A 22,929-nucleotide genomic window follows, 5' to 3' on the forward strand; every position below is an offset into this window, starting at 1 on the left:
GAGGCGTGGGGTCGGTCAGCTCATTAATGTGGGGGCGGGAAATGCGCCTACTCCCGCTTCTGTTTTCCACCCCTTGTTTTTGCATCCACGGCTTCACCTGTTCTGATTTTGCAAATTCCATCTTGAGTACATATCGATTGTATTTTATACCAAAAAGTATAATATTATTTCACCATATGTCAAACTCTTATCTTCATTTTTTTAAAATTGAATTCAGGTGTGCCTTACATGTGGGCCCAGGTTCACGTACAATCAACGGTGTTTGTTAAAGCATGAAGCTTTGTGATAATACGGACAGAGCCTGCATAATTTAGTGAAATATGAAATGCGTCGTTTTTCGATACTTCATACCTAGCAAATGTAATTCTCAAAATTTACTTTTTTTTTCTTAAACATGTTTTACTGTCTGGATAAAGTATTAAACATTGCATTCCAAGGCCCAATCTGGAACACATCCTGGGGGATTCAAATATTTAATAACTTTTTTACAAAATTATGTAAAAAAAAAATTCAACAATCCTTACAGACCCAGCCATGGTACTTTCATTTGTTTCCATCCTTTGATATTACCGTTGTCAAGTGGAAAGCGATAAGAACTTCGAGACAATGTGGTTCACGTAAGAGCACATTTTTTTCACGCCTAGTGATTGTATAACCTGAGTGTAGTATAACCCTAGCATGGTTTTTGGAACGCAAAGGTTCACAGAGAATTTGCACACAAAAAAAAAACTGAATTCTGGCATTCCAAATGGAGCCTACAAATTTGTTTATTACACATGAACTTTAAGAAAAAATTATCGAAACATGTTAATCCCATAGGAATTAAAAAGCCACATTTCATATATACCTACTGTATCAGTTTCTGATCAAATAGCTGATATGTACAGTACAATAGTTATAATATCATAGTCAAATTTCGTATATAATTATTAAGATTTAGAGTACAACAAGTTACAACACATACGTATATTACAAACCTGGTCAAGAGGCCAACAAAACATAGCGAAAAGAAAAAGCCCAAGTCATAAATAACTTAGGGTACAAACGCGACTTCTAAGATTATTCTTCATCCTCAGCTTCACCTCTTGTAAAGTCGACATCAACTTTCTCATCTGAATGACAACAAGAATGAGTATAGACAATATACAGCAAGCCCTATTCTACTTTAAGGTGTTGATAGATGTATAAAGGAGGTAATTCAAGGATAAAGTTTTACAGTTTAGTTTTAAACGTAAAGCAAATTTTATATAGGTATTTAGTTATATTCTTTATCGTTAACTTTTCGAAACAAATATAACCTTTTAACAAAGCTTTTGAAACAGTTTGAATCTAGAAAATAGTAAAAAGTTATATGTAGGATTTTTTCGGTCATGAGAGGGGCTACACCTTGCTCTGCAATCTCTTTCAGCACATCTGGTGTACCTTTAGTACAACGCAGATCCTGACAAATTTAGCCAGCAACCTCATCACATGGACATCTAGTCCATACACTCACTCATCAAGACACACACACTTAAAGTCTAGTCAATGCGAATGCTGCTTTCGCATGTCTATGACCGTGGACACAACTATTCGAATATATTTACTCTTTGCATAGGTTGTACACCGTACCTACGCAATATGCTCAGCCTACAACCGTTGCAAGAGCAGTAGAAAATCATACCGAGACACTCTAATCACCTTTCCTGACAGGCTTTTCATGTATTGAAGGCCAATCCCCTTTTCAAGCATAGGCCGGTACTAACAACCTTCAAACAAAAGGGACAGATGGACACTTGACTGCTCGCTGCTCTCAGTCTCCCAGTATGATGCCCAACTTAGTTCAGTGAAGGAGAAGTCAAGTCCTGCCCATTCATGACGCATAGTTGCATAGGGTGGTTAAGCTAGACGGCGCAATGACTTGGTCCTTAAGCGAACAAGACATGTATCTTCTGGCAATGAACACCACATAGGTGACTTAAGCCCCTAAGAGCATCCTCATCCAGAGTACTACTCCACCTTTCCCACCAAACAATTTTCACCCATTTTTACATATCACCCACCATATCCCATACGACATCAAGGATTTCACAACCATCAAATATTCATGGTATATAGGTTATCATTGATAACAGTAAATCTTATCTCCAAGAAGATGTGTTTCAAAAGTGACATCTCTGAGGAGACGTATTTAATTCTAAGCATGCTAGATATTAAGACGTCATCTGTCATTAATATAGATAACAACAGGTAATCCTAAGGTGATATGTATTTTAGATGATAATATTTATGTCATGACAAGTATTTAATAGGATTAACTACTACAAATACTTTGTAAAAGCGCATTACATAGCACATGCGATATAAGTCCAGTTTTAGTTGATCATGTAAATTAGTTGAAAAATATAGATTCAATATGATCAAGGAGATATGACCAAAATTCTAGTAGTTCTACAATTGTGACTACGATCATTAACGGGCTATACTAGGGAAAAAAAATCAAATAACACCAAATGGAAAGTTAAATGAACCCTAATGGATATCATACTATGCTGAATAGATAGGTCTCGCATTTAGATGAATTTCGACGAAAGAATCGTCAGAATCAGAGCCAGAATGAAGAAGTTATGACTCTTGGAAGATTTAATCTAAAATTAAATCGAGGAAATACGAAATAATACTATTTATAGGTGGGGCCCACGGGTGGGACCACATGAACAGTGATTGGACTCACTAAACAGTAATCTAGTGGGCCCACATTAATAGTACTGGATAGGCCAAATCGGACTCGGATTGGGCTGGGTCTGGGCTTGAATGACCGGGCAGGCCTTGGGCTGCACAGTGTAGGTCCGCTCGGGTTTTGGGTTATTAGCATAGCAGGCTGCGGAGGTGGGCCGGCCCACTGGGGCGTGGCATATGGGTGGCTGAGCTGGCCTAGTAGGCCGGCTGGATACCGGACCGAGCCATGGCCTGAGGCCGTTTTCGGTCGCGCGTGTGGGCACACTAGCGCAGAGCGAGGCAGCACTGGAGAAAAACATGCCAGCTGAAGGGATCAGCGACTTCCTAAGAGGGGGGTAAATTAGGCACTTAGAATCTATTTGGCTCCAAAAACTACACAAGATAAATCTATATCAAATTCTATCTAAATGTATTCTAGATTTATCTAGTATGTCTACTCTACCGATCAATGCGCTTGCAACCTATCTAAGAATGTAAATTGCAAGAATGTAAAATGCGGAAACGTAAATAAGGTAGTGAGAACAAACGCGGCATAAGGATATTTATCTCGTGGTATCGATTGCATGAATATCACCTCTAGTCCACGTTAGAGCTCTACAAAGCATATGGTCCTAGTCGGCACACGATCACGGTTCTTGAGCTACCAAGTCATAAAGACAAGGCTTCCACTCGGATGAGCCACCAAGCCACCAAGGCAAGGTCTCACCACTAGCCTCTCTTCCGGTTTCTTATCGTTGTGATCACTTCATAGCTTGAGCCACCAAGGCAAAGGTCTCCACGTCCTCACACAATCGTCTTGCCGCCACTCCACACCAAGTCGAAGGGTCAATAAGCTTACCGATGAGTTATCAAGACTCCAAGGTGTCAGTGTACCACTTGGTACAAGGTTGAATCATTTCTTGATCTACTCTCTAGGCAAAAATCACCTAGCAACACTTTCTCTAGGCCTATAAGCACTAATCACTCACTAATCTCATGCTTAATCACCTTAGATGATCACTTTAAGTACTTTGGTGGCTTGGATGTTTTCTCAAGTGTGAATGAACTTCTCAGGACTTCTGCTCCCTCAAATGACTGAGTGGAGGGGTATTTATAGCCTTATGCCTGCACACTAACAGTTAACCCAGTGGTTCAGAAAAGTTGATAACACCGGATGATCCGATGAGAACAGTAGTACTAACATCGGATCATCTGGTGAGTACACTCTCACAAACTAGCCGTTGGAACCCCACTCAAGCCTCTATGAACACCGAACACTATGGTGTATACTTTATCTTCAACCGCATCCCCTCTGTGTAAATTGCTCCGGTGTAAGTATCCGGTGCACATCACTTCATCATTGGACTATCCAATTCCTTGAACTTCGTTCTGCCTCTTTGCATTGTTCATTGTCCGATGTATTATCCGGTGTAGCCTTGCTTCATCACCGGACCTTCTAGCATGTTAATCGTTGATCTACCACGGCTGCAACCTTCTATAGTGAAAATGCTCCGGTGTGTATCTTCCTCTGATCATCGGACTATTCGGTGGGTTGTTCCATTCTACCTTCTGGATAAAAATACTCCGGTGTTACCATGCTTTGATCACCGAATTATCTGGTGAGGCTTAGCCTTTATTCTTCAGCACGACACCCTTCTCTAGAAGAATTGCTCTAGTTAGCACACTTGCTAATCACTGGAACTTCCGGTAGGGTCTTTAGGGCTCTCTCCTCCTTTGTCAAATATGCTCCGGTGAGTTTAATATCCATAGCACTGGACCATTTAGTGAAGCAAATCTTCTTGGAACTTTTTCAATTTGACCAAACTTTATCTCGGCTACGGTGACTTCTTCATATATTGGATCCATAAGACCTACTAACATATATTTTTGGCAAACATGTTAGTTCCATTGACTATGTTATCATTAATTACCAAAATCATAATCATGACCTAATAGAGTCATTTTCGCTACACCAGCGACGAGCGATCACCGCGGAGCCACGCCGGCAAGCTCGCCGGAGATGTGCTCACGTCGGAGTTCTTCGACGGGAAGCTCACGTCGACGACCTAGGCACTACGGGGAACACGTCTAGGGGCTCATCGACGGCTGCTAGTGGCGAGAATAGCACCAGGCAACGGCTGGAGGAGAGGGCAGTGGCGCAGAAAATTTGGCCAGTGTTTCCCCTCAACTACGCGCATTCTACTTGCAAAGAAAAGGGTCCCAAGGCTCCCTGGACATCACAACGTGATGCCTAGAGCACACTCAGAGCACAACACGTCGGCATCGGTGAAATCTCACGGTGTCGGAAGCAAAAGCACGACCGAGCATGGCTACTTACTAAGAGGGAGCACGAGGGCGACTACATGCTATCTAGGAGGGTTGTGCGAGGGGTGGGAAGATCAACGAGAGGATGAATGGCAACGGCTAGGCGGTGGCTGATGATTCGTCCAAGAGGCAACAACGATGCAGCTCGGTCTCTAGCTCAGACGACCTTCCGTCGGGCTCCGGGTAATCGGAGAGCGGCATAGGGACATTGGCAACAGCGGGCTGCAGCGAAGAGGATGGGTGCGACAGCGGTGAAACGGGGAAAAGGGGAGGAGAGAGGCCGGTGCTGTGCTATTTATAGAGGTGGGGAGCAGCGAGGCGGTGCGGTCGCTTGAGTCACGTTGTTGGCGGCGGTAGCACAGTGGTGATGTGGTGGGGTGGTGCCCACCATTTTTCCCGCGGCACGGGCTTACTACACCGGTCGCACGTGGTGTGGGCGAGAAAGTTGCGGTGCCAGACAGTATGGGCGGTGCGCGCGAGAGAGCGGAGAGGGGGGGGGGGGAGAGAGAGAGAGAGAGAGAGAGAGAGGATGGCAAGCGCAGAGGGATGGGCGAGAGAGGCACGTGGCCCTCGCCAACCGTCGCACTGGAGGAAGAAGGAGAAGGTGACGATGCGGGCGCTTGGATGAATGACGAGTGGACGGCCATGCGTGGGCCGCTCAAGGGAGAGGTTGGGCTGGCTGCTGGCTTGGTGGGCTGGACCAATGAGAAAGGAGAGGGGAGAACGGCCGGGGAGAAGGAAAAGAGAAAAGGAAACAGAAAAAATGTTTTGGAAAGAATTCAAATGGAGTATTTGAATTTGGCTTTAGCTTTGGTTTAAGATCCATTCAAATAAATATATACTTGAACTGTGATTTGGACTTGGATCTTTATTTTTGGGAGAGAATTTGAATTCAATTTGAGCTGAAGGGAGACTAAGAGTAGATTTGAAATTGAGAGACTTCCAATTTTAGTTCTCCATACAAAGAACCATAAAAACCTCAAACCAAATATATATGAAACAACTTAATACAGGGATTAATTTAGAAATAAACTTGGAGCAATTTGGAATACTTAGTCCATTTAACATATATGAATGTATAAATATTGGTATATATACATTCATATACATATACATATTTTCTTATTTTTAGTTAGCTTAATAAATCATAAGAAGTTTTAATTTATAATTAATTAATATGTTTAAAACTCAGAATGTTACATCATACTTGGGCTACAAGCCTAAACTGCAAACACTTGTGGACAGGGATGGAGCTTTATTGGTGCCTTGGCCCCTCTAATATTTATGCAATTACCTAGAAAAGTACTAGTTTAGGCTAATTCAGTACTTAGGCTTTGATTAGGTCACCTTTGAATTATCTAATTTCACAGCTTTGCCCTGTCTTATTTTTGGTCCAAGTTCCGTTACTGCCTGTGGAATAATTTTTTTAATTATTTGAACAAAGCACTTGTGGAACAATTAAGTTGTTCTTTCTAGCTTTTCAGTCCTTAATTATGCATCGTAGCGTTTTCAGCATTTTGGTCGTGTACAAACGTAGAGTAGGCTCGGATACTATCACATTAGTACATCTTTTGGCTTTAATGATGCTTACCTTACAACATCCAACAAGATATGCGATCTTTTATCCAACCAAAATACTATAGTAGTAGGGCTAGGAATTGTGCAAAAGAGCCACGCGATAGGGATCATGGTAGGACCGGCCGGTACTGCAGCTGTTTGACTAAATGCTACGGTGCGAATTGTGGTGGTGGTTGGAGCTTGGAAGCGTATGCCAACGTAGTCCCCATTCAGGTCGGGAACCTCTTCGCTGTGCCGCCATGCGCCTACGACTTGCGCTGCACCGTTTGTCTATCTCGTCAGTCTTCGCAGATTTGACTAGTAGCCTACCTAGTGGAATCGGCGCATGAAAGTCACTGGTGAACGCGACCGAGGGGCAAATGGCGATGCAGTTCAGTGGCGAGGCGAATACGTAATAGCCGGTTGCAAATCTCTCCAGCGCGTGACGAATCGGCTGGGAATTTGGCGCGGCCCTTTCCCTGGTGCTGGAGAAAGTCCATTACACGGTTGTGGCGGATACGTACGTACGTAAGGTACGTTAGCCCAACTGCCTCGGACCGCAGGATTGATTGATTAACCTCCAGATTCTCTCTGATTGTATATGTTTGCAAAAGAGAAACGTGCCTGCATACGTACATAATGCTAAGTACTAGTATGTTGCTCGTACTAGATTCTTGCTTCCAGCTCATGTTGCTACTAGTAGTAGGTAAATACAGCTGCCGACGAGTGCGGTCGCTTGATTCCTTCCGGAAGTACCCCTCTCTTCGCAAAAGCTTTGGCACAGCCCAGATTTGTTTAGGACTCTTGTGTGCGTTTTTTTTTGGACGACGGAAGTACAGCTTCCGGTCTTTATAATAACCAGACCTTAAAACATTAAGAATACCTAATATAAGCATTCATATTGAATTTAAAATTTATATTGTTATTTTATAAATATAAGCATTCATATTGAATTTAAAATTTAAACTTGGATGAATAGGTTCAACCACATGAGACCTAACCAATTGAGTTGTACATTAGACTGAAGTGTACATGTGAGCTACTACTTACTTAGCTCAGCTATTTACAAAATTAAATGGCACTTTCATGACAGCTGTTTTCTGGAGGCAAACATAACCTCGTAACAACGCAAAGATATGCATGGATTAGTGAACAGAATAAAAGTCTATTGTGATACTTTCCAGAACATCTCTGATACAACTTGCAATGACGTTGCCAGAGAAGACCATGGCGCACATATAGCAGTAGCATCAGATAAGAAATTAATTGGCAGAAAGGGAGAGAGGAGGAGCGCCAATTAACTCGGGTCGCCCCACCAAGCGGGGTGCACCGTGCACCGTGCACGGGCGAACGACCACCGAACTGCCAGCCAGCGGGCGCCACTGCTCCGCTCCTGCCGGGAGGTGCATGCATCTGTCTCCCGTCCAGCTTGCTTTCGGGCTTTCGGCTCTGTTTCATCCTGGCGCCCGGGCGAGGCAACTGGCGGGGGTCAAGATGGCCGCGACGCGTCCGCCGGCCGAGGACTCTGCTCACTGTTGCTTTCAGGCAAGACAGGCTCGTCCCGGCACATCCACAAGCTACTGGTTCCGGTATAAGTTGATTGACTCTTCAACCGTGACCGGACCGGACGGTGTTCGCTTCTTCCTCTCGTGAACCCGATGAATCATACTGACTAACTGAGGCAGGCAGAGATCATCGTACTGACGCCTTCGAGTTACGCGTGATCTCGTCGCTATGTAACACAAGCATGGGGCTTTGGATAATTGGACTAGTACGCATGTTAAGTACACTTTGCACGGGAGTAACTTGAATTTCTTTACCAGCAGTTCTTACGGCTGAAAACATAGATCGAACTGAGCTGGGACTGGGGTACGTTATTCTTGGGCCGCTCACGGTATGAGTTTTGATACGGCTCAAAATACGGCACAACGACAGCACACGTGCTAAAGATCGTGTTTAAGTTTACTTAAAGTTAACTCGTAGCGGTATGATATGATAGACGGATCATGTCTAATGAATATAGCACCAGACACTAGAGGACCGAGGTCGTGGCGCCGTGCCCCCAAGTCCCAGCACTAGATCGAACCCAGCTAGGTTGGAACCAACTCTTTTGTTTCTGTGTAGTGTGATATCTGACATATCTGCACCGATTGATCTCGATTCTCGAGTATCCATGGTAGCAAGCGAGCTTATATATAACGAGCATGATGGCGCAACTGTTGTGTTACGGCCATGAGTCGCGCCACCTGTAAGGACGGTGCTACGCACCAGCCGACAGCCTTCGGTGACGGCAGGAACATGAGCAGGGTTAAGAAAATTTTAGCTTAAAAGTTTTGAGAAAAAATAATTAAATTTTTTTTAGCTAAAGCGTTTTGAAAAAATTACCAAGGAAATATTTAGCTCAAAACTTTAAGAAAAAAAATTACCCCTGAAAATAAAAAAATTAGACAAAAAAAGATAAAAATCAACTAGAAGAAAGTTAGCTCAAAAAAATTGTCTCCCAAGTTTTGAAAAGAGTTAACGAGAAAAAATTTTAATTTAGAAATTTTGAGAAAGAAGAAAGCCCGTTCAATATATCTGAACACTGGTGAGGTCCTGTACCGTCTCGCTCGGACAGTTTAAATCATATATGACTTGGCTGCTAGTGCGCGCCCTCAAATTAGAAATTGGACCTGTAAGAATCTCGCTGTCAGCATCACAAAGCGTGACAGCCGGGCAATCTTGACTCCAAGGGTAGCCACTCTTGGAGGGACATTGCCCACGGTAGCGATGGGCGATGGTGACAGGTGATGCCAACAATTTAAGGGTAAAGATTGGTTGCAGGTACGGATGAATATAGATATATATTTAGTTGTAGGTATGTATTATTTTAATTGATTTAATGAATGTAAATATGTATTTATATTTATATTCAAAAGACGTAGGTTACTCCATCTACTTACTACTTATATAGATAAATTTATTTATCAGTACTATAAAATTATTTTTATATAAATAATTAATTATAATTTCAATTCTTATATCCACTCGTACGATCTCATATTCGATCAAACAAATAGAAACTTAGTTCAATCTATCTAAATAGATATAACTAATTAAATACTTTTTAATATAATCCACTCAAACAACATATACATCAAACTGCATATACCTGTACTAATAAAACCTGCACGGACAACTAATCCCACCTGATTTGAAGCCAACGCTTACCTTTCCAGAGCTGTCATCGCCGACCGTTGACTCGTGTACTGCTCTAGTGCTCTTCCACGGCGTGCGTTCCTGGGACCAAAAGCAAACATGAGGCATGGGAATTCCTCTCAGAAAAAAGGCTTAGAAATTGGAAAGGCCGATCGGAAGCATTGGCCCTAACAAGCTACTGGACCGAAATTGGCTTCTCTGTTGGGCCAATTTGATCAGCGCCTTGCGGCGGTGGCAACTGGTACAGGCAGTAGAGTAGCGCGTGGGCCGACCACAGCGCGGAGCGATCATGCAAGACACCCCTGCTGGCGAGCTGACGAGTGGGGCGCGCACACGGAGCAGGGAGCCCGGCCGCTCGTGGAGATCTGCCGCATGGCATACATGCGGCATGCAGCGCTGGGCAGAAATCAGCCCGTGGGGCCGTAGGAAACTGCCTATGGCCGCGCGGTCCACGGAGGAGGACGCGCACCTCCTCGGCTTTTAGGGCCCGTGCGGCGCGGCAGATAGCGGGCCGCCCACGGAGCTCGGTGCCACGCGGAGTCGCCAGGCCGAAGGCCACCTGGCAGGGACACCTCGTCTCACAAAGTCACAACGGGATGGGCGGCCGCCGCTGGCCGCTGGCCGCAGGCCGGGGCTCGGGTCTCGGCGCAGGAGACGCGGTGGCGTCAGCCGCCGATGGCAGTTTTGTTGGCACGTAGTCCTCCGGGCAACCGGATTATAGCGCGTCACGGCCTCGTTTGACTTCCCTCTCCCGGACCCCGGTTCTTTACTCCCTCCATCTACTTACGCCCCAACCAGTTCGACATCACCTCTCGTTTCCGTGTACGCCATTGCCGTAATAGGCAAAGGATTCCACACCATCACATGTGCAATGCTAGTGAGGTGCGTATGGTGGTGTATCTTCGCTTCCACGTGAGCGATAGAAGACACCGTCGTGTACATCTTGGCTAATGCTATATACAAGATGACAACCATGTTCCTTTTGCTGTGTGTACTCTACACTTCAATTCGGGATTGCGCGGTCTGTTAAAAAAGAAAAAAAAATACCGAAAGAAACACGCTGAGAGACCTATGATTTTGAAATATATATATGGAGTAGTTGTAGTCTTGTGTCGATATAATATATATATAAACAAGTTGGTTTTGTTGGTCATGCCACGTGCCACCAATGAAATTCAAACCAAGCTACTAGTCACGTTATTTGCTATGTGCACTAATCTTTAAATCCACAATTGGAAGGATTGCAAGCGTAACATACTCCAACTCCATTCTGATCTGGTCTCATGGCTTCCCGCGATATTTAGTCCCCCCCGTAGTCTCCGTACATTGAGTACGCATGGTCCCAAGTAACCGTTCATAGTCAATGTTCTTCTTAATCTGCGTATAATATATAGTTAATATATTTCACAACGTACCGTTGATATTGCTCGTATTCAAACTCTGGAATATGTAGTCAAATGTGTCACTTTTAATACACAAAAGTATATATCCCCAAAAGGTTCCATTTTTAGACAATGACCCGGAGTGCTGGAAATAACTAACCAAACTATAGTAGCATGATAGCACCTCTTAAATAATCTATTCATATCATTTTTCGAATTGCCAGTCTATATATTCATGAGCATATTGTGTTTTCAACATGTGTACAATAGTCTGACTGCATCAATTTGCAGTTGAAATTCATGGAAACCTCATAACAAATGGATGGAGTGCAGTTTAACATATGCATCATGCTTAACATTCTTCATTAAGAAAATATTGATTTTCCATTTAAGTGGTGCATTGCAATTTTCAAAATTAGGTGTCCATGGAGGGAACCTATAAGTTTCAGAATCAACAAGAATTCCAAATTTCCAAATGGGGCCTAAACATGTCATGATAACACCCACAGGTAAAACTAATAATAATTGTCCACCCTCCCTGAAATTGTTACTATGTCTCGAGAAATGCTTACGCCCCAAAGAAAAACCACATAATAGCCAAACAGTATCTAATTCCTCCCTTTGTAGTAAATATATAAATGAGAAGTTGGAACCATTTTTGAAAGAAGGCGGTAACCCCCTTAACACAGGGGTGTACAATATAATATCTCATTGATTAACGTGGGAAGGGATACTTCGAATATGAAGGACGATATGATATTTATTACTGTATCGAGTTAGAAAATTAAGAAAACAGGAAGTGATGTATGTCATGTCATTGACCTCGTCACATCTGACTACGAGACTGCACATAGATCGATGCATTTCCTGTCATCACATTTGTAAGATATGGAAATATCTTGGGCATGAAATTCAGATGCGTCATATAATAAGTATGACACCTGTTAATTATGTTAGCCTGGTAGCATAACTCCTATTAACTGCCTGCCACTTGTAGCCGAACCTGTGACCTCTCATCTCACCCATTTTTGTCACTTGTAAGTTTATAAGAGTTGAAAACCTGTGTACCTGCGTCTAGAAGTAAGTGTGTCACTTGTCATCATATCTCTAAGAAACCTGTGTACCTACGTATGTATGTCAGAACAAATTTTAACATATCCTTCCTTCGGATTTAGCTACACTTATTAGGCGGGCCTGGACACATATTTTAGGCTGAAGAAAATCGAGTTTTTTGTCGGCCTAGCCCAGCCTGCAAAATGCTCGAGTGTACTTAGAACTAACCACCCTAGCTTGGTCTAATGCCTCAAATCTCAATATAGAAAAGTAAGCACTAACTCTGCTTTGAGAAATGCTTTGGTCCAAACAACCTTTGGTAATAAACATGCATATGGAACTCCTCCCTTTCGGTTACTATATTACCAATAAGCGTCAACGGTTGTTTACAATAAAGCATCACATGTTAATATTAGTGTTGAGAGAAATACCCTAGTCTGCAGACATTACTAAAAGGTCATCACCAGGAGCTCCTCTGTAGGGCTCCAGATCCAAAGGAGGAGGCCTGGCTTCCGGAAGTCGTAGGCCTCTCTGGCTACTATCCTCTAAGACAGGAGAAGAAGCCATCCTCCGAGGGGGTTGGGGGTCGTCTCTGAGGACCCCTGGCGCCTTGGTCTCACTGGTCTCCCGAAGTTCCAGTCTCTCAGAGCCACAACCTCCCGTAGGCTCCTGTCTCCTGAAGCCTGGGTGGGCTCCCCGGAGCCCACATGAGGGGGCCATCAGACCTTAAAAAAAGATCAATCGGAGTGGACCCACCAGTCATCCTCCACCTGCAAGGAGGTGCATACATTTAATGCGACGCAAATTGAGGCCATCCTGACATCTTGTCAGTGCGGCGCCACAATAGACGACTGACAGAATACCACATCTTTAGGGCCATTTGCATCACTGTATCGCCATAGTAGATAATATCTTCTAAGTTAGGGGCGAAGGTATGCCACCTAGACCCGTGTTGTGTGATTCAATCGTTTATAAACCCATGACGTATTGCAATATTTGTATCACTGTAAGGGCATACATGTATATATATACCCTGGATAGCCTTATAAATATAGACTCTTGGCCATCAGGCTAAGAGACCGATCCTTTTTACTATCAATATATTTGGTGTTCCTCCCTTTTCACTTCTTCTCCAAGCTTGAGCCACTCCTGTGAGTGATCCCTCGCCGTACTTGTTCATGTAAGATGTCTTCTTGCGCTAACAACGCGCCATCCGTGGCAATCTGAACATAGAAGTACAAGAGGAGGTAGGACGCCACCAATTATCACCAAGGCGCTGGCGCAAGCAGTCGTTTCTATCGCCACACCCATGCTGGAGTATACATGGCAGCTGCGACTGTGCACCCTATGTGCCCCTGCACACTTCATAACTAGGTAGAGTGGCAGCCCTCCGGCCAACATCGACCCGATAGCCTGGGTTGGCACGGAAGTCCGAATTGACACAGAAGCTTTCCAACAGTGGCGCAGTAAGGACATCGTCGCACCCCAAGAGGTTGCCACCGAGGCCACTGCAAGATAGGCCACCCTCTATTGGTTCTGGACGCTTGAGCCCAAGGGCATCCATGGCTGGGTCTAGCCCCCAGATGCTTTTGGCGGTGACATCCCCGGCACCTCCGTCGAGCTAGTGGCCTCCGAGAGCTTGGTCACCCGACAACCTCCTCGCCCCCATGGGTGAAAGGAAGTTCCGGGGGGACCACATGCTCCAGTACGTGTAGATCCCACCAAAACCGGGGGTGCCGACCACAGGCTCCAACACTACCAGAAGAGTATCATTGCATCTTGCATGGGGCCGGACATGGCAACTGTACCGGTCACTACCGGACCCTTGTAACCTTCCGGGAGGAATACCTCTGGAGGAGGACGGGACGCCCAGTAGGAGGAAAAGTTGGCAACAGGTGACCCGATGGTCGTGAGGCTGCAACGGGCCGCTGGGAAAGAGAACGGATCTTACCAAGCTCCACTCGACCCGCAGGGTCATCTTCGACTTCGCCACTAATGGTGCAATTCCCCAGTGATGGGGACTGAGACGCACAAGCAACCCCACCTAGGCCTCAGGAGGGGTGGGACCCCTCACTGGCCTCCTGGGATGGGTTCGATGTTTGAGAGGTTGGCTATACCAAAGAGTATTAGGCTTCGGTAATGGGACTCCGAATAGTCTTAGGAGTGTTACCATTTGGACAATTCTTAACAATATGCTATTTCTCTCGATAATTATAACAAGTCATATTTTTGCTTCTAGTCACATTGTCTTTCTTCATGCCGATTTGCCTCTTTGATGTCTTTGGCTTCTCATCAAGCTTGCTAGGACAACTTGAGGCAAAGTGTCACATTTCCTTACAATTGAAGTACAAAATATATGCGAGACTTTTCTTTTCTTTCTTGCTCATCTTCTTTGTATCTTGATATTTCTTTTGATGTCTTCTATTATGCCTTGTTCGGTTATTCTCCTTTTTCTTGGTGTGAAAACCAAGTCCACTTTTATCATCTATGTTTCTTTAGTAATTCAAGATATCATCAAGAGCGGTCTTCGGGTTGTAGCATCTTTCTATTTTTTTTCTTTAATTTCTTGATCTCATTTTTTAATAATTCAAGATATCATCAAGAGCTTTAGCTGATCCCCGTCCACATGGCATCATCCTGCGGTGGCACCCGGGTTTTTCACGCACCTGTCTCATCGTATTTATGAGCCAAGCCCCTTTCGACATATTCAAGAATCATGGGTACAAGACCCCAAGCAAGATTGTGTATGACCCCGTCAGACGCACTGCCATTACCACACGTCATCTAGTACTTATGTTGAGAATAAAAAAATATCTTGTCTCCACGCACAACCCTCGCAATGATGGTTCAAGTGGCAAGAAGACTCATCATTGGAGAAGCTGAAGGGTTTACTCCGGCTTCCGCATGGACTCTAAAACATGGTGCCTCTGCCAACATCTCAACGGCCTTCGACTCCGACGTTATCTACACCTTTGAGTCTTGCCGCTTCCATCAGGCCTCGACATCATCGCTTACGGTTATTACTGAGAGATTACTCTATGAATTGAAGTTATGTCATGGGATATCCTGACTACGATGTCGGGCTGGAGCTAGTTCCTTTTACATCCGCTCACCCCTTCTCACCTTGGGCTAGTGAATGAGGGGGTATTATTGGGAAAAATACCCCAACCCACAGATATTGCTAAAAGGTCACCACCAGGAGCTCCTCTGGAGCCCTTGGGCCCCTCCGGCTATTGTCCCCCAAGACTGGAGAAGAAGTCATCCTTCGAGGGAGATTGACGGTCGTCTTTGAGGACCCTGGACGCCTTGGTTTTGCTGGCCTCCTGAAGCCCCAGTCTTTCGGAGCCACAACCTCGCAAAACCCCAGCCTCCTGGAGCCATAGTCTCCCGGAGCCTAGGTGGGCTCCCTGGAGCCCACAGGAAGGGGCATCAGACCTTGTAAAAAGATCAACCAGAGCGAGCCCACCAGCCATCCTCCGCCTGCAAGGAGGTGACATACATTTAATGCGATGCAAGTGGAGGCCATCCTAACATCTTGGGAGTGTGGCACCGCAATAGGTGACTGCAAGTCTTTTAGGGTCACTTGCATCATTGTATCACCATAGTAGATAATATCTTCTAAGTTATAAGCAAAGGTATCCCACTTAGACCCGTGCTGTGTGATTCAAGCGGCTCTAGGCCTATGACGTATTACAATATTTTATATCGCTGTAAGAGCATACATGTATATCTGTACCCTGGATAGCTCTATAAATATAGACCTTTGACCATCAGGTCAAGGGACCAATCCTTTTTACCATCAACATATTTGGTATTTCTCTCTCTACTTCTTCTCCAAGTTTGAGCCACTCCTGTGAGTGAGCCCTCGCCGCACTTGTTCGTGTAAGATATCTTCATGCGCCAACAATAGAGATCAAAGATGCACCCCATTTATGAATACGAGAATGGATACTTTGCATCTCAAAGACGATATGGTAATATTTATAATGTATCGAGTTAGTAAGTTAAAGGATATTAGACACATTGTATGTCATCTCATTGACCTCTGTGCATCCGGTTGCAATGTTGCACAAGGATCGATGCACTATTCATCATTTCACTCGTGTAATATGTGAAAATATATATAACATATTAAATTCAAATACATCATATATCAATGAACGACATTTGTAAAATAGGTTAGCTTGATGGGATACCTCCATTTAACCATACGTGTTACCACTTGACGTTTGTAAAATAGGTTAGCTTGATGGGATACCTCCATTTAACCATACATGTTACCACTTGCATCCAAACTGTGACCTGTCGTCCGATGCATTTTGTCCCGTACTAAGTTTGCATGAGTTAAAAATTCGCATGCCCGCGCATAGAAATAAGTGCACCGCTCGTCATCATATCTCTGAGATACATGAACGTTTAAATTTCTCAATAAATCTAATCATATCCTCGCTTTGGATGTGGCTACACTTATCGTTCGAGTTATCCATTACGTGCTACACACTCGCATCGTCTCTATATAAAGCGGGAAAATAGAGCCACTTCAATCCATCCTAGAGCCCCACAATGGCTTGAAAGCCTTCCATGGGAAAGCATTGCTAGAGAAACTGTAGTGTATTGAGTTGTAGGGTACTCCAAGCAAGAGCACCACCATTCACTCGAAAGTGGGCCTGCCCCTTGTTGCATCACTCAACTCCAACTATAGTCAACTCCCATAAACAAACCACCCCTCTCCCCCCAACCTCCCTTTCCCAAAAGGTCAACTCATCCACTCCCTCCCCCCCCCCCCCCCCCCACCACTCCGCCGATCCCCAAAATCCAAAGCCCGAGAAAACAAAATGGGCAATGGCATCACCAAGAACCCATGCTTCTCCGGCGACCCATACGCCGCCGCCGTCGCGTCCGACCCGCTCCCCGACGACAGCCATGGCCACTCCTTCACCTACGTGCCGTCGGCTGCCGCCTTCGATCAGCGCCCGACGGCTTCCGCGATGTCGTCTGAGCCGTCGTTCTTCTCTCTGTCCGGCGCTGCCATCAGCGCCAACGTGGCGACGTCCGCGTCGATGCCGTCGTTCCGCCTGTTCAACGAGCTGACATGGCCGCCGTCGACCGCGTGCACCTTCGAGAGCTCGCGCTCCTTCGCCGCCGTGCCGCTCCAGGCCGCGCCGCCCAGGCTGTCCATGTCCGGACCGCTTCAGTCCATGTCCGGCCGTTTTTTGGGGACATCGGGCTCCGCGTCCACCATCTCCGGTTCACCCTCGGACCGCCCCTTCATGCCAAGCGCGCTTGACCGCTCCTTGTCGGCCTCTTCCTCTGTTAGGCTCCAGCTCAGCGTCTCTCAGCTCATCGCTGAGCGCCGCGCCGCGCGCTCCCGCCGCAGCGATGAGCGATCGCTTCTCCGGTTCTTGGAAAAGACCGCCTCCAGGCTCCGGTTCGGGTCGCCGCGCTACGGCGTTCGGCAACATGAACCTGCTGAGCCGGTAAAGATATCCTTCAGCGACGGGGACCACCGCTCGCCGCCGAATGGCAATGTGGAGTGGGCTCAAGGCATGGCCGGCGAGGACCGGTTCCACGTTGCCGTCTCGGAGGAGCACGGGTGGGTGTTCGTCGGGATTTACGATGGCTTCAACGGCCCGGACGCGACTGACTACCTCTTCGCCAACCTCTACGTCGCCGTGCACCGCGAGCTCAAGGGCGTGCTCTGGGACGACATCCAAGGCGGCGACGGTGCCAGGTGCATTCACCAGGAACTCGCTCCAGCCAATGCCGAACACCTCTGTTTCGCGCAGGCGGACGTCGACAGAGTAGAGACTAAGCGTAGACGCATGGAACGGCCCGTGCCAGGCAACGTAGCCACAGCAATGCACCGCGACGTCCTGAGGGCGCTGGCGCGGGCGCTGCGGAAGACAGAGGAGGCGTTCTTCGATGCGGCGGAGGAGCGCGCGGTCGAGAGCCCGGAGCTGGGGTTGATGGGGTCGTGCGTTCTGGTGATGCTGATGAAGGGTGCTGACTTGTACGTGATGAACGTCGGGGACAGCCGCGCCGTGCTGGCGCGGAGGCCGGAGCCGGACCTCAAGGACATCCTCGGCAAGGCGGCGAAGGACCTGCAGCAGTTCAAGGTTGAGATCATGCGCGAGCTCGAGGCGCACGACAGGGACGGCCTCCAGGCCGTGCAGCTTACCCCAGAGCATAGCACGGCGGTCGAGGAGGTACACCGTCTTTTCCTCTGTTCTCTTTTCAGAGTTTGAAAGTAGGAATAAGATTTCATCGTCATATGTTCTCGTTAGCTAAAAAATAGAAGAACTTTAATTTATAAGACAGTGACCAACCTGTAACAATTGAATTTTCCAAAACTGCGCTCCCAGTAAATCCTGGGTCATGTAGTGCATCGATGTTCAGTTCATCAACCTGTTCTTGTCGGAATTTTGGGTGATGCAGGAGGTGATGAGGATCAAGGAGCATCATCTGAATGATCGGAACGCGATAGTCAATGGCCGGGTAAAGGGGAAGCTCAACGTGACAAGAGCATTTGGGGTTGGCTACCTGAAGCAGGTGACAGAAATACTGTGCTTCTGCCTTTCTTTTTCAGTGAACATGCTCAAGTACATTTCTGTTGCCAGTCAAGCTTCTGCAGTTTGGTGGAATTTCTTCTGCATATCGTTAAGGATGTGCAGTTCTTCTGAACATGCTCTACGATTGTGCTATCACATTCTAGCACTAAAACTGCGAGCAACCAATCATGTAGCCGTTTCCGATTAATTCCGTAGGACGAGTTGTCCCAATCATCTGAATTTTCTTAACTGTCAATCTGCATATCTGACAACTCCGTCGATGCCCGTTATTTTCTCTGGCAGCCAAAGTGGAACAGCAGGTTGTTGGAAGCCTTCAAGATCAACTACGTTGGCACGGACCCATACGTGACGTGCACCCCGTCGCTGTGCCACCACCGCATCGGCGCGCAGGACAAGTTCCTGGTTCTGTCCTCCGACGGGCTCTACCAGTACTTCACCAACAAGGAGGTGGTCGACCAGGTGGAGGCGTTCACCGCCGAGCAGCCCGACGGCGACCCCGCGCAGCACCTCGTCGCGGAGCTAGTGATCCGCGCTGCGAGGAAAGCCGGTGAGCAGTCGTGTCAAAATGCCAGCAGGGCCAACCAGTTTCATGGCACTGATGTGTTGATACCGGACTGAATCGCAGGCATGGCGTCGCACGAGCTGCTGGACATACCGCACGGCGCGAGGAGGCACTACCATGACGACGTGTCCATCATCGTGATCTCGTTCGAGGGGAGGATCTGGCGATCCTCTGTCTAGGCGCGCCCGCACCTCGGCAAGTTTCAGGAGTTCAAAGCGTTTCAGGACGCAGAGTTGAAAGAGGAGACGGAAATGGAACCGGATGCTTTCCATCAGTAGGGTATAGTTGAGGATCTGGACGGCGAAGGTACTGTGCTGCCGATCGCCGAAGCACATGCGCCATGAACGAGCTACCTTCGGCTCTCGTTTCACCATCAGAGAGAACCGTGTTCGCTTCCGCCGGAACTGTTGTACATAGTTCGGCAGGAGGAACTCTAGTAGGCTTATGTAATCCTAAAAAAAAGGAAAAAATATATATCTGGTAGTATGTAATTAGGCTTTTCGCATGATTGCGATCGAAAGAAGGGGAAGAAAAGTATATTCAACAAAAGGCTGGATTCATGTCGCTAGCATCAAGTCATTGTCATTCAAACAGGCGGATCAAGGTTCGCTTAGTCCTTTCATGTCTTCCCCAAGAAAAGGAATGTGACTAAACATCGTTGTGTGATGGTGTATCCCCTCGGGGGAAAACGCCACAGCGCCCATGTCAGGTTCTTTTCAGTGCCAAAAAAAAAAAAAAAGATCAGTCCGTGGCTTTCGCAAAAACACAGATTAAAATATCCCCAATGGTTCATCAACGTTCAACTCGACTGTGTCAATGGCTATCACAGTCGTACTGTTTGAAGGCTAAAATACTATACACCGCTAGAAAGATCACGTGTTAAAATACAGTCGAATGTGACAATGCCAAATGAAGCCTACTCCCGCGAAATGGAGAAGATAAATCGTTTGAACCAATGCCCCCTTGTTTCGAAGTTTCTCTAGTGTTATGAAAGCAAATCACATCGTTTAAACTAGCATTATCTTTTTAGCAGAAATACTTTTAGCTATAGTATAAAGACTGGGAGAAGAGCACAAGTAACAAGGTGTATAACTGAGGACACAAGGTCGACAGATTCCCAGCTATATGCCTGGAAAACCGACAATAAGATGTCGATGGAGTTGTATAAGAAAGAGATATGAGCAGAATCTGCGTTGATTTATCAGGTTTGAATTCGTCGGTCCTGGTTGAGAGCTCGATGCCTTCGGAAGCCTTCCGAGGGCGTAGTTTAGTTTATGACTCGTCTGGTAGGTCAACTATTGCAACACAACACACGCACGCCTAGTCGAGAGCCTACGGACGTAATCGCCCATATCATTTGTGCAAGTGGGCAGTAAAAAGTTTCTCTAAGCTGCCCTGGCGCTGCATCGAGACGTGACCCATGTCTGTGTGTCAGTGTGTGCTACCGGTATCATTGGCCTTTCAGCAATATAATTTGCATTTTTTTTTGTTTCAGTCAACATCATTGGTTATCTAAGTATATGATACACTTTCGTCTCATGGAAATCATGTTCTTTCTTTTTCTTAACATACAGTGTGTGACATACAGTGTGCTTGGACTTGGGACATAAGAAATCACACAAAAAAAAAATGAAGAAAATATTGTATGGATGGGCCATAAAATTGGCCCCGTAACATATTCTTGGGCTAGTATTGGGCCTCCTGTATGGTCGTCGGGTCCATACGATCCGAACGTGAAGGGTTGGTTACCTGGGTGGGTGAGATTACACTACGGGCTTGTTTGGATACCTAAACACCGTCGGAATCCCGGCCCATTCCAAACAACAATCTGGCCCGTGGTGTTCTTCCCCTTCCATCCTGGGCCGCTATTTGGATACCACACGGATTAAAAAAAAATTCAGCCCATTTCACCCTAATACCCGTCCACCCACAAGAAACAATAAGAAAAAAGTTCATTTTGCCCCTCCTCAAGTATTGGAAAAATGTGATTTTTCTCTCTCAATTACAATACTGTATCATTTATCGAACCTCTCCTCATCGTCGATGCAGGGCCAAAAAGGCACGACAACGCGTCACCACCCTTTGTGTCAACCCTGCGCCGCGCGTCATAGCCGCCTGCTAACGCCTTTGCTTTTTTTTTTATTTGACTCTTCGCCCACTGAATACAGCTGTAGTATCTGAACATGAACGCGCGCGCACTCACCCCTCACACACGCACCCACTCCACGCACATCTAACGCACGCACATGCTAGCCCTACAACTACACACAGCTTGAAGAAAGCGTCCATCCAAAGATCACCAGGACCCAAGAATCCCGAAGACGACGAGCACGTCGCAATCCTTTCTGTAGTACCACGTCGGAGAAACTGGAGAAATCCGAAATAAATCGGAACTCCCGTACGACAGCCGGACTTGAAGCCCGGCTGGGTTCGGCACAACGCCGATGCCTTACCATCGTGCTGAAGGCACGTTCGCAACGCCTTTGCTTCTTGATTGCTCATAAGAGCGTGGCTCTGGACTCTAGTCCACCTCGTGATAGCTGGCACCTGCTCCCACATTTGCCACCTTAATGCGCGCCACACATCAAGTTAATACCATCTCCAACCATATTTTCTTTATTTCGTTTTCTTTCTAATTCTCTTTTTCATTTCTATTTTTCTATTTTCTCTCATCTCTGATAGTTTTTTTTCGAGAGAAATCGTGAAAGAAAAGGAAAGAGAATCCCATTTTGAAGAGAATGACCTGAAAATTCCGTCGTGAAAGGAAACCGTGAAAGTAAACCGTTGTAAAAAAAAAAATCTCTTCACAACAAGATTTTAATCTCCAAAGAAAATTCATTGGGGCTGGGCTTAGGCTTGGGGAGCTCGTCGGCAGGGAGGTTGATCTGGGAGACAGGACATCAATCTGAGCAACGGGGACCTCGATCTCGCCAGCCGGGAACTCGACTCGTCAGACGGATGGGCGCGTGCCGTCCGGCGAGCAGAGGTAGAAGAAAGAGCTTTTATAGACCCATATGTGGGCCCTGCTACTTTTTTCAATTTAATTGTTAATTTGTGCTGACTTGTTTAATCGCATGTAAGAAGAAAATAGTGGAGTGGCTCCTTGCTTGTTGAAATCATTGCCACATCAGTGCACCTTGGATCAAAATCGGGGTGAAAATCACTTGATGATGAAAGATATATGGTTTTGTTAGTTTGGGGAGGTTCGGTAAATGGTACTACAATTGAGAGAACAAATTCAGATTTTTAGGATAGTTGATGGAAGCAAAATAGATTTTTTTTCAGAAAATAAATAAAGACCTGCTTACTCCTGAAAGATTCTCCACGTGACCACGTATCTCTCCCGCTACCTCAATATCTCGCGATTCCCCGTTGTGCTGATCGGCTCGCCGCCTCCACCTCCACACGCTCCTGCCTCGGCGGCTATGCGCCGGTCACCACCTACCAGTGCTCCCTCGCTGTTGGTCGCAATTCCCGACCTCGACTTCCACCGGCGATCACCTTGCCGCACCAGCGATGGATCTACTCTCCGACGTGTTCTAGGAAACATTGCGACCTCCTTATTCTTTCTCCCCTTTCCTTTAAG

General features: G+C 46.2%; 1 protein-coding gene across 1 annotated transcript; it reads left to right on the plus strand.

Annotated features, from left to right (window-relative positions):
* The first annotated feature begins 17,009 nt into the window (after nt 1-17,009).
* Nucleotides 17,010-19,882, plus strand: LOC133910986 (probable protein phosphatase 2C 31). Its single transcript, XM_062353221.1, has 4 exons — nt 17,010-18,418; nt 18,648-18,761; nt 19,064-19,328; nt 19,407-19,882. The coding sequence occupies exons 1-4, from the start codon at nt 17,048-17,050 to the stop codon at nt 19,520-19,522; spliced, it is 1,866 nt and encodes a 621-aa protein (XP_062209205.1). The 5' UTR covers nt 17,010-17,047; the 3' UTR covers nt 19,523-19,882.
* The last annotated feature ends 3,047 nt before the right edge of the window (nt 19,883-22,929 follow it).

The sequence above is a fragment of the Phragmites australis genome, chromosome 3 (genome assembly GCF_958298935.1).
Source record: "Phragmites australis chromosome 3, lpPhrAust1.1, whole genome shotgun sequence".
Lineage (NCBI taxonomy): Eukaryota > Viridiplantae > Streptophyta > Magnoliopsida > Poales > Poaceae > Phragmites > Phragmites australis.

Excerpts from the sequence above, each read along its gene's own strand:
- LOC133910986 (XM_062353221.1), top strand. The coding sequence starts at position 17,048 with ATGGGCAATGGCATCACCAAGAACCCATGCTTCTCCGGCGACCCATAC. Across the intron at positions 18,419-18,647 it reads ATAGCACGGCGGTCGAGGAG|GAGGTGATGAGGATCAAGGA; the intron begins GTACACCGTCTT and ends TGGGTGATGCAG. Across the intron at positions 18,762-19,063 it reads GGGTTGGCTACCTGAAGCAG|CCAAAGTGGAACAGCAGGTT; the intron begins GTGACAGAAATA and ends TTTCTCTGGCAG.